Source organism: Ictidomys tridecemlineatus, chromosome X, assembly GCF_052094955.1.
Source record: "Ictidomys tridecemlineatus isolate mIctTri1 chromosome X, mIctTri1.hap1, whole genome shotgun sequence".
NCBI classification, from domain to species: Eukaryota; Metazoa; Chordata; class Mammalia; order Rodentia; family Sciuridae; genus Ictidomys; species Ictidomys tridecemlineatus.
Genome location: NC_135493.1, coordinates 110682662 through 110695721, shown reverse-complemented (window position 1 = coordinate 110695721; position 13060 = coordinate 110682662). Strand labels below are relative to the sequence as shown.

Below are 13060 nucleotides of genomic sequence, written 5' to 3'. Positions count from 1 at the left end.
CTAGTAACTATCACTAAACCAAAAGCATCTGAGAGGCTGTGTCCTCCCTGACACACATAAAATCAATGAACAACAGGAAGCTCAGTATCCTCAAGAAACTGTGCCAGGGACTTGGTTGAAGGAATGAGAGGGACAGAGTTTCCTAGCTGAATGACCAAGACAACTACATAAATCTGCATATTATATATTGATTCCCTGATACATATTTATTTCCCCTCCCTTGTCCTGCTGCCCCACCTGGCCCCTGCCCTCCTTCAGGGAGGATTTTGGAGGAGACAGACCTTGCTAAGCTCTGCTAACTAAGTTTTCCTCACCTCCTCGGTTTCAGGAGTACATTCTTTTCTTCTGGGGGGTTGCCCAGCTCCTGGCCGAAAGGCTCCCATTGGAATATTGATATTTGCCTAAAAGAGAAAATGGGGTAGATTTAGCTCAAGAAATGTATGAAATTGCAATGATACTCTGAGACAGCAATCATTGTGAGAAAAAATGTGTCTGAAAAGTACATCTTCAAAGCTTTTTATCTCAGGAAAATTGCTGTAATGACAGCACAAAATATGCAAAGGAAAATTTGACTTCCATTTGTTACAGATTTCTGGTATTCATCCTTATATCTGAGCAGCGATTTTACAATTCCTTATTGGATGGAAGAATTTGAAGACAGTTTGTTCTCGCTATTGCCCTCCTGTGGTGCATATTATCTCTGTCAGGGATAAGGAAGAAACACAGAACCGTAGGACAGAAGGAAAGCACCTGCAAAAGCCACCCCATGCCTTTGCCTTCCTTCAGGTCCCTTCAGATTTACCAAGGAGTGGGAGACATTCACACCTCCTATGCTGCTGCTCCCTTCTTTACATAACATCCTGCCATATTTCAGCATTGCCTTAGGCCTCTGGAATTGACCTTCAATCCTCTTCCCAACACATTCTTCTGTGTCGGTAAGGAATAAGCAGAATGTTGAAAAGACAAGTTCCCTTTGTATTATAACTCACTGATTCTTATTCTTTATTAAGACAACATATTAATCTCCATCAGTGGAGAACACAAAATACCATCTACTTAATATGAAATGTTCCAAAAATTAAATTATGGAATGTCATGTTGACATAGTAATTTGAACTTGGGAAGAGAATACATAAATTTGAATTTTGCCCATATTTTGTCTGATATCAAAAGGTGAAAACACCCAGGTATAGTGGCACGTGCCTGTAATCCCAGCAGCTCAGGAGGGTGAGGCAGGAGGATCGCGAGTTCAAAGCCAGCCTCAGCAAAAGTGAGGCACTAAGCAACTCATTGAGACCCTGTCTCTAAATAAAATACAAAAAAGGGCTGGGGGTGTAGTCAGTGGTTGAGTGCCCCTGAGTTTAATCCCTGGTACCAAAAAAAAAGAAGGATGAAGATATATAATAGAGACCTAAAATGTCTTCAACCAATAGTAGCACTCACATAAAACATGCATTAAACACTTAAAAAAAAAGTACAACACATTTTTTTTCTACTATAGATAAAAGTGTTGCTTTATGAGTAATGGGATATGTGGGTTTGAAAAGTTGAAGTTTCATCTTGTTTTGAGTGACAATGATGCCTGAGCAAAGGCATCATTTTATTATAAACAGATTGGACCAAATGAAATTATTGTGAAATGTAGTAAGGTCCATTTGAAAGCACCCAGTATAAGCTGTCACCAGGGGAATGACACCCATGACAAGTGGTATCCACTGTCCATGTTCATTCAGCACGGACAACAGGAAGTAACTTTCCCCATCTAGGGGCTTTAAAACTTCCCTTCTTACTAGAACAATGATGATTCTACAGAAAAGAAATCAATCAAGAGTATTTATAGTGGAAAAAACAAGAGGTACATCATTGTGGTGCCATCCTTAGAGCCAGCAAACCAGGAAGTATTTTTGATTAATATGTCCTATAAGACAGATAAGATAGAGGGAAAGATAGGTCTTAAATAGTTGAAAATATGGAGCCCTACTTTGTGAACTCCAAGATGTATTTCTTTTAATATATTTAAAATCATAATGTGTCTTACAGCCAGTGATATCTTATACTTTTTCTTTCAGATACAGTCTTACTATATTACCAGGCTGGCCTCAAATTCCTGAGCCCAAGCAGTTCTCCAACCTCAACTCCCAAGAGACTGGGATTACAGACATAGGACACTACGTCCATTTGTATCTTATAATTTTAATTGGCAAATTTTCTTTATTTCTGGGCAGGACATAAAATAATAGTATTAGCTGGGGTTGTAGCTCAGTGGTAGGGCCCACTTAACATGCATGAGGCCCTGGATTCCATCTCCAGCACCATCAAAAAATAAAATAAAATAATGAATTTTACAACTGACAGTGTTTAGATTGGAAGACATATCATAGGGACCTGAAGTAAGAAGATCAAAACAATATAAATAAGACTCATAGAAGATGATACATAATTGAATCAATAGACTATTTCCAGCAGTACAATCTGGATGAAAGAGGGAGATAGTCAATAAGGATTAAATGGGAGAAGGTTAATCAATTAAAAGTTTAGTGAGATCACCCTATCCCAACCCATTTATTAAGAATCTACATACAGGGGGAATCTTCCTAATAGCCAGGTCAGGTTATCATATTGTTTCTAAAAGACTTAATAGTTAAACTAACCTATTTACTCAAGTATGTATGTTCTATAGTTCATTGTGGCTTTCAGTAAGAAAAAAATGCAAAAGTCATCCACAATAATGTCATAGGTAAAGCACATGCTATGGACCCACCTGCTTTTCCCATTTGGGGATTAATTGTAGAAATTCAAGTAGCCTCTCCATGGGTCATGTGTGGTTTACAATATTGAAAAGAAGGGCTGGGGATGTGGCTCAAGTGGTAACACGCTCACCTTGGCATGCGCAGGGCGCTGGGTTCAATCCTCAGCACCACATAAAATAAAATAAAGATGTTGTGTTCACTGAAAACTGAAAAATAAATATTAAAAAATTCTCTCTGTTTTCTCTCTCTCTCTCTCTCTTTAAAAAAAAAAATAGTGAAAAGAGCCCAGTTCTAGGAGTTGCTAACCGATTCTCAGTACATGAAAAAGTGATAGCTGCTCTGTCCCCACTTGTGATATGAATATTAGGCTATAGCAGGGTTTTCAAACCTCTTAACCATGGAATCCTTCCCTCAATTAAGGAATTCTAAGGATATCTAATGCAATGTCTGAGGAGATGGAGGTTTTGAACACCTACCTTCTCACAAGTATTCTGAGGTTGATGTAATCATCTTTGTTTTACTGATAAAGAAATTGAGTTAGAAAATTTGTACAAGGTCCCACAATTAGTACAAGCAAGTGGGCATGCTGGCACAAAATGTCTGTAATCCCAGCCACTCACGAAGCTGAACCAGGAGGACCCCAAATTCCAGGCCAGCCTGAGCAACTTTGCAAGACTGTCTCAAAATAAAAAGGGCTGGGGATGTAGCTCAGTGGTAGAGCACCCCTGTGTTCAATCCTGACCGCCCCCCCTCAAAAAAAAGACTACAAGCAAAAGCCAGGATTCTAAATCAAAGCTGTCTAACTGTAGAATCAGACCTTTATACTCTACCAAACCATTCTCCAAAGAGTTATTTTCACTTGGCTGAAGTTAGCTGTAACCTGCTCTGAAATTGCAGACTTATATTTTGAGAAAGGCCTTTGAAAGGGGGCATACAGAATAGATAATTCCAGAATATCTGCCAAAGAAAAGCCACTTTGAAAAATGAGCCATTAACTCACTGACTTGACACTTTTTCTTCTTTAAAGCATCACTCACATCAGGAACCTAAATGGCTTTTTATGACAGCAAATATTGACAGGAATGAAAGCAGCCTGAAAACATGTGGAACATCCAATCATTCATGTGCACCAATGAGGGAGTGTAAAAGGAATGCTTTGTCAACTGTGGCATGCATTACACTAGTAATAAGATGATTAGAGATGTTTCATTAATATAATTGTAGGGCAGTGATACTTGAATGACAAATTATAGACTAAATTATACACATAAAGAAAATTCCTTTAACTTGAATTTGATAGGAAAATGTAGATGTGTAGATCTCTGTTTTTATTCCATTGGCCAGAGAATTGGGTCATATTCTTGTCTTTTTCACTGACTTGCTCCAGTTTGTTTGAAATACTAGGAATGGAAACCAGAGCCTTGAACGTGCTGGGCAAGTACTGTACCACTGAGCTACACACATCCCCAGGGCTTTCTCTGTGTTTGAATACAAATGAAATATCTTTACAATCCTTCACTCTTTCCCCCTGCAAATTGAGTATGGGTTTGGAATATAAGCTTCTATCTATCTATCTATCTATTTTTGCAACTGGGGAGTTAACCCAGGGGTACTTAACCACCGAGCCATATCCCCAGCCCTTTTTTTCATTTTTTATTTAGAGACAGGTTCTCACTAAGTTTCTTAGAGCCTTTCTAAGTCCCTGAGGCTGGCTTTGAACTTGCCATCCTCCTGCCTCAGCCTCTGAGACACTGGGATTACAGGCTTGTGCCACCACACCTGGCTATAAGCTATTTTTAAAATGAAAGAGTAAACACAGAAAAGGCTTAACATTAATGACTTTGGTCATTAATGTACAAAGTCATTAATGTTAAGTTGGAGTTTTTTTGCTAGATTCTGTATAAAGGTAAAGGAAGCAGGTTCTTGTTTTTTGGTTTTTTTTTTTCTCCCTTTGGTAATGCAACCCTATCTAATTCTTTTCTCTCCTTGAGGTTTACTCATTTTAGATATTTTTAAATGTGCTCCCCTTCAACAGACCAGGTGCATCATTTTCCCAAGCTATACATAATTTGTTACATCCTCAAAGTTGGGAATGGAAAAAATCTACTAGATCATCTTTTGCCAGTACAGGATACAGTTCCCTGATAGAAGACCTATCTGATGTGAAATGAATACTACATTTGATCTCACCAGATGAAGAAAAGTAGAAAGAATTCCCTGTAAGTTAATTCCACCACTCCCTTAATTATTTGTATTGTTCTCTTTACTTGACTCCAGGCTTTGAGCCAGGAGGATTCTGGAAACAATATTCCCTTCACAGTCACTCCACTGGGGTTTACAATGGAATGACATCTTCTTTCCCCAGGGGGTTGGATTCTGATAGCTGCTGGCCCCTGGGTGCTGACAATTCCTATTGAACTTTACTTTCCATAGTCATTGTTCTCCTATCTCCTCCTCTCTTTTTGTCTCTCTTTTCTGAACCTACTGTGTTGCATATTTGTTTCTAATGACCCCCCACTGATTCATCTTGAGTTTTCAAAGATTCCCATCAGCTCCTGCCAGGATCTATAGCCTCCCCAAAGTCATTCTCCCAAGATGCAGTCAGAGGAAATTCTATGGGTTGTATTTTACAGTATTTCTTTCTGCAGTTTCCTATTCTCACAGTCCTAGTCCTTCCATGAACAGAGCAGGATGTGACATTTTAAGACTATAGCATCTTTACAGAAGACTTTCAAAAAGAGGTATGTTTTCTGAGAAGAAAATGAAATTTCTTTTTGATATATTCACCTGAAATGAGAGACAGACAGGCAGACAGACACACAAACACACACACACACATACACACACAGACACACACACACACACACACCTACCAACTGAAATATAATCAACTTATTTTAAATTAAAATTCTGTGTCACTAGAATGCATAACAGGTTAGGGATTCTTGAAAGGTGGAATAGATTAAAAACACACACAATTTTCCCACTCAACACGACTTTGAGAAACTCCCACTCAGCCACTGTTTTTCCTCCACGATGTTTCAAACTGAACCGTTTTCTTTTTTTCTCTGTTCTCAACACTTTTTGTTCTCTTCAATAATTTCCTGGATGACTCAACTGTAGTCTTGTCATCCAGGGAAATCAGATTTCAGGAATGTACTGTACAGCTATTAAGATAATGTGCACAATTGGTTGGGGGCAGGTTGTATCTCTGAAGTACTTATAAATGTCGCCATCAAAAAATGACATCTTTTAGCCAGTATATGACTGTTTGTCTAATGTCACAAGAATGAGGCCCTGGTTAGAGCAGAGAGTCAGACAGCTGTATGCAAGTTCTTGCTATTACTTTATAGAATCCAGCATTGAAAATCAGAAACAATGTATTGGAATGGTTTTTGTAAGAAAGAAATAGTATATACATGATCAAAGAAAGGGCTTTATATCTACATTAAAACAAATGACAAATGAAAGTTACTGTTTTAAATTTAAATAAAATATTGAAGGAAGGCATATATAATTATTATGATTTTTAGTTTAATCAATGATGATGATAGTCTCTTCCTTTGTATCAAAAACTATCATATACTTGGAATCTTGTCTGTGTGTATTTGGGGCTTCCACAGAGACTGTTATTTCTTTATGCCCTGGGCAATTAAGAGTGGAAGAGCAATGATTATGGATGGAGAAGGAAAAGAAACATTAAAATGTGGGGTGTCAAAATATTCTGTTCTCTATGCAGACTGAATAGCAATGGAAACCTATAGTAAGAAGCCACACATGAAGGACTCACAGAATCATTCCTTTGAATGTATGATGAAAGAGTTGGAGTTAGTTTCACAAGCAGCTAGATTGAGTTGATTAAGCCAGAGGTAGTAATTCAGTGGCGGTGGTTGCTTGTATTTCAAGACCATGTTTGTCACTGAGTCCCTTTATTTTGTACTTTTCACTCTAAGCCAACTTGCCTTTAACATGACTTTAATTGGTGTCAGCTATTAGCTTCTCCACTGAAATCCTGACACCATTTCTGAAAGAGAGTTGAATTCTTTAAAAAAAAAAAAAGCAGGCACCCAGCATCCATAAAATGGTAATTGTTGCTCAAGTAGCCTTGGCACTTCCAATCACCCTTGAGATGATCCACAGCCACACACCCAGTCTTGTGCTCTATGCCAAGGGTGGGGATGATAACTAACAAGAATGGGCACAGTGGTTCCAAACATGACCTTTGGGATTGCACTGGACCACTGAGTTCAGGTCTGACTCTCCTACTTGCAAGCTATGTGATCCTGGGTGCATTGTTTCATATCTCCTAACCTAGTGTTATGATCCACAAAAATTCTGTTGCACTATGCCAAAAACATAGGAAACCCAGAATAACTGTAGTTATTACTGTCATCCCAATAATAAACCTTGGAAGTTATTCTCAAGAAATTCACAGACTATTAGAAGCTGGTCAGAGGCTTAGTGGTCATTTAACACAACACCTTCCCTTTGCAGATTACAAGGGTCAGGGGGGGTGAAGTCACACTGCAGAGCTAAGACTAGGGCACAGGACTCTTTTCCAGTCAGCCATGAGCTCTCAGATCTCCTGGGAGAGGAAAAATAATAGCTACTTTGGTAAACAATAGAGAGAAATGACCAGTGACAACCCAGAGAAGATTGGCTCTGTATGAATGAGACCCTGGGAGGCCTGTGATATTTCCAAAAGGGGGTATGTTTTGGAAGAAGAAGAAGGACAAGCAGGTGCTACCAGTAGCTGGTGTCATTTGGTCTCATTAGAGAAAGTCGCAAAGCAGATCTCTGATGGGATTAGATTTCCCAGCAGCTCTAGCTTTCCCCACCACCTGTCATGTCAAATTCTTTCGTTGGAAGGGAGTGGACTTAGTGTCCCAAATGTGCTGATGTTACCTTGGTCACAGCTCCATTCCCATCAACAATGGGGAATAACAAACAGCCTGGAGAGTCTAAAACTGTGGTTGGAAAACTACAATCCACTGGGCAAATTCAGACCACCACCTGATTTTCAAATAAAATTTCACTGAAACACACCTATGTTTGTATTGCCTATGGCTGCTTTGTGGTATAACAATGGAGTTGAGTAATTGGAACAGACCAAACAACCCCAAAGCATAAAATATTTACTATGTGGTCCTTTTCAGAAAAGGTTTGCCAACCTCTGAAACAGAACTTTATCAGCTGTTTAAGAGACAAAAGCCCTGTCCAGGCTATGAAAGAATCAACTGATTCCTTCAAGCTATTTTTATGCTCCCTTGCTGAGACTTAGTTAAAACCATGTGAAAGAAGGGTATACTTAAAATCTCCACAAAATTCAAAGGCCTTCTCTTCTTCAGTATGGATGTGAAAGACAATTTGTCCATTTCTTCTAAGGGTGAATCTAGTTCTGGTCTCCCTCTTATTCTAGTACTTGGAGGAGATAGAGCCACTTGAAGAGAAAGCAAAGCCATTCCATGTATTACTTCATGTAAAGAGCCATCTCTTAAGAAATGTGTGTACTATAAATCAGGTGCTTGCCATACATGATTTTGCATTTTGCATTATAACAACCATGTTAAGTAACATATTGTCCCCATTTTACAGAAAGGTAAGCTAAGAGGTTTGCAACTGTTTGATGCAATGTTTTCTAACACAGGTGCAATAACTCAGTTCCTGATCTGCCTGCCTGTTACAAGCAAGGCTGAAAGTAGCTTAAGTTTAACCAAGCCAAACAAAGTAGAGACCCCAATCATTGTTTCTAGACATTTGCTCTGCCAAACACTATACAGCAAGATACTCATTGAAGAGGTCCAATATGTTTAGAAAACATTGTATATGTTACCACCTTCCTGGAAATAATATGATGCTATTTTCAAGTTATTGACTCTGATAAATTTTTTCAAACATTTAATGATAGAAGCCTTTCATTTAATTAACAATATCTCATAAAACTGGTTTCCAAAGGACACATTTTGAGTACTATTGAACTAGATGATGAGGGCTGGGGATATAGCTCAGTTGGTAGAGTGCCTGCCTGCAGCACAAGGCCCTGGGTTCAACCCCTAGCACCACACACACACACAAAAAAAAAAAATCTGCCACTGTTTGGGCTGGGGGTGTGGCTCAATGATAGAGTGCTTGCCTCACACACATGAGGCACTGGGTTCAATCCTCAGCATCGCATAAAAATAAACAAATAAAGATATTGTGCCCAAAAAATGAATTTTAAAAAAGATATTGTGCCCATCTACAACTAAAAAAAATTTTTTAAAAGTGTAGTCATGAACTAGATAATTATAATGATTGATGATTATCATTGATAATAAAAGCTCTTTCTTAAACAATTACAATGACCCAGGCAATGGCCTAAGCATTTACATGTATTAAATTTGATTAATTCAATTTACCCTCCCAGAAACCTTGAGATAGACACTATTATTAATTCCCTTATTGACAGATGAGGAAACTGAGGCACAAAGAGGACAAAAAATAAACTTACCCAAAGTCGTGTAGCTATTAAGTAGGAGTCTATGAGTTTCTCAAATATAGGAATCAGATATGAATGCATCTTTGTATACCCTACACTTAGCACAGTACCTGGTCCACAATATGTACCCAGGAAACAACCAGTGAACTGGATTGGAAATAAGGTTCTAATAAAAAGTGACTAGAGTGTATTGAGTAGAACATTTAAGACCTTTGAATGGCATTTACACAATGAGGGTATTCCTTCATCAATCAGGGTTTTTATTTGTTCCAGAGAAGACTGTAACCTAGAAAATATCCCTACTATAAACTACTTTGTACAGTGTAACCATTTTTATATTTTATTTAATGCATCCTACTTAAGGTTAATACAAAAATGATAGAAAATATTAGGTAGTACTGATCCAATTTAGCCACAAGAAAATGAAGGTACGTTAAACTGGGCTTTTTGTGTGGCATAAAATATATTGAACGAGGTAACACCACACCATAAGGAACGACTGTATTGCCCTTGTTGGTAAAGTGGATGGATTTTTTTGTAATGCAGCATAATAACAGCTACTGAGAATAGTCGATAGTAGCTTTTTAAATATGATAGGTCTAAAAATATATCAAGGTCAAAATTAGTAAATGAAATACTGGTGAATTTTCAGTGTAGAGTTGAGTGAGACCAGGGAGCACTGAGAGAAGACAAATCATGCTTTCAGCTTTAAATGAAAGAGAAGCAAAAGTAGCCCAAGAGAAGATTATGGTTTTGTGTCCTACAAAATAAAAAGGAAATTTTATGTTTAGCACTTTGAAGCTTTAAGCGAAGTGATCCAATGGTATTATTGCTCATAACTTACATAAAACACTCCTGAAAGATCATAACTATAATAATGGTTGATCTTCAGCTAGTGTATATTGTGCTGTTTTCAGCATCTTATACATATAGCCCTAGATGGTGAGTACTATTATCATCCCCATTTTAAAAATGTGGGAGTGGAGGTACAGAGAAAGAACAGGGTACAGTTACTTTCCTATGACCCTATGCCAGCACAAGACAGATGAAGGACCTCAGCAATCTGATTTCAGAGCACATATTACTAACTGCTTACATGTGGAAGAGAAGATTCTAAAGCTCAATTATATCCAAGTTCTGAGAGACAAAATAATTTCCACTGCTACTGTCAGGATGTCAGGGTCCCACTAGGTAGACACCAGAGGACTGAATGTCACAATTTGGAATGGAATCCTTGCCAAATACATAGGCCCCTCCTTGGTGGCTTACTAAGTGACAGGTTTCCAAAGGTTGTCATATATCCTGCCACTTAAGAACCCCACCAATTTAAGAATATGCATTAGTCATGACAAGTAAAGAAAGATCTGTCCCTCCACCCACGTCCATCACTGGTGTGTGCCAGGATTTCTAAAACCCTCAATGATGTAGTCACAGCCTGGCCACGTGCATGCCCTTCCAAAACACAGTCAACTGTTGGTGACTGTGTTTATGCCATGATGGTACATCACACATTCTTCAACTGCCACATGCCCTCACACATTCAGAAAAAGTCCAGAAAGAAAATATATTCATTTGGAGAAAGCAGAGATGGGTTCCATGTTGATGAAAAGAAGGAATTTTACAATAAATCATTGTAACCAATTCTCTGAGTGGGAGCCATTTGACAATCAAACACAGAATACTTAAGAGAAATAGCAAATTAAGTGTTGAATAAAAACAAATACTGAAAGTTATTTTCATAATTGTGTTTTTGTTTCAAAATGCCTGCTTCTCTTTCCCATTTTTGTGGGTGATACTAAGTCAATTTAAACAACCAAAGAATTTGTTTACTGAGATGGCATGAGGAAAGCTAATAACATATGAATTTTAAAAAATAAATAACCAAAAATAAAAATAAATAAATAAAATAAACAAGCCATGGGAAGAACACTTGATTATAAAAGGGTATTTTTTAAAGAAAGATATATTTTATTTGATTTTATGCTGAGGATTGAACCCAGGGCCTCCCACATACAAAGCTTGTGCTCTACCACTGAACTACACTCCCAGCTTTAAAAGATGTATTTGAAACAGAGGCATCAACAAACTTGACCCACTGATATATCCATATAGCAATTGGATATGAAAATGGAAACTGAACATTCTATCTCTATTGTTGAGCATATAAAACATGCATATCAAAAAGCATGCTACATTTTTAAATTAACATTTAATAGTAATAAAGATTTATAGAGTACAGTATGATATTTCAACAATATGCTATTTTATAACAATACATGTATGCAATGTGCACTGATCAAATCAGAGCAATTAGCATTTTCCTCTCCTTATCATTGCTTTCTTTATGGAGCCTTTGAGCAAATCTCTTCTAGTTCTTCAAAAAGCATATAATAGGCTATTGTGAACACACTATATTTTTGTAGAAGATAATTTAATTCTCATTTATAAAATTTGATTGTCTTTATAATCCAGAACAATTAAACAAAAATAGCTTTTATTTTATCTTTTGTGCTTACCGGTCTTACTTCGTTTCTCAATTGTCCTTCAGGAGCCTTACCAAGAGAAACTTTCTTTTGTTCACATCAGTTAGAGGTGAACAATCGCAGTATGACTTAAACGATCACACTAGAAGTCACAGAGCTGATGTTAAAATACAAACACACCTACTTACCTGGATGGCTCTGACATTGGAAACTGGCTGTTTCGACATATTCAGGCAGTCTTAGTCCTAAAAAATAAGTAAGAAACTGTTAGATGTGGCGGCATTCAGATTCTTAGTCTTGATAAATTCAAATTTAACTCATGATTCAACTGGGCAGCCACCTCTTTCACAGGCCATATATTCTTTCAGTCTCAATTTCCAAAGTTACTTAGAGACCCTCCTTCTGAAAGCCTTGGGGAGAGGGAACACTAGAGTGCCCCAATAAATCATTCAGGAGGAGAAATGCTGAGATGCCTCGCCCCTGATGCTAATGATAGGGGATCAGAAACTTGAAAGGCCCTATCATCTCCTTCCCTGCCCTCCTGACCCTCTGCCAAGAGCAGCAAAGCACAGAGGTGGTGGGAATAAAACACCTTTGTTCAGGCTTCAGCGGCTCTCCACTTGAAGCTGAACTTTTGATCTGAATTCATTGTTGCCAGGGCGGCTAGTCAGTCCATTGAGAGCACCTGCTGTTTGTTGAACACCCAAAGACAAATGGCCTGTGCTACATCCCCACTGTGCACACGTCTCTTCTCCCAGCTCTTGGGAGGTACTCTGAGAACCTGGGCTACAGCTTCATCACCCCACACCCCAGCACTGCCTTATGTTCCTCAGGCCCTCTGCAGGGTGCTCATACAGAGCTCAGGCTCTGTGAACACAGGCAGCTAATTAGGCCTTGCTCATGTTCTTTGCTTTCAACGATCTCAGAAGGCAAGTAGGACTTCAGTGACCATGTCAGATCAGATACCCAAGATGTAGAACTGCTTCATTCCCAGAGGACTATTTCATTCTTTCAACACTGACTTTAGAGACCTTCCTTAGGGCAGTGTAACTGGAGCATATTTGGGGACTAGGCTGTTTACTGGGGCTGAAGGAACAGGAAATAATAACCCAGCTCTGGCTTATTTTTATAGCTTCATTTATTAAACAAGAACAGGACCAAGTGAAAAGTTAAAAAATTCATTGAATGAAAAGCACTCTGTGTTCTAAACCTAAACTATAAAACAGGTTGATTGCGTTCTGTCTATTGACTGGTTTAAACACACATGTTAACATGTAAATAAGTGACACAGGAAACAGTATTGGCATTTGCCACAAGTCCTATGTGACCTGGGCAATGTTGCTCAACAT

The 13060-nt window shown here is 38.3% G+C and overlaps 1 protein-coding gene across 1 annotated transcript in view; it reads right to left on the bottom strand.

The window, feature by feature from the left end:
* Smpx (small muscle protein X-linked) overlaps positions 1 to 13060 on the bottom strand; it is a 129321-nt gene that overhangs the window by 40191 nt on the left and 76070 nt on the right. The window contains exons 4-5 of the mRNA XM_005334815.4: positions 11900 to 11956; positions 315 to 401 (exon numbers count right to left, since the gene is read on the bottom strand). Of these exons, the coding sequence (XP_005334872.1) occupies positions 315 to 401; positions 11900 to 11938 (126 nt within the window). The 5' untranslated portion in view covers positions 11939 to 11956. The remainder of the gene's footprint in view (positions 1 to 314; positions 402 to 11899; positions 11957 to 13060) is intronic.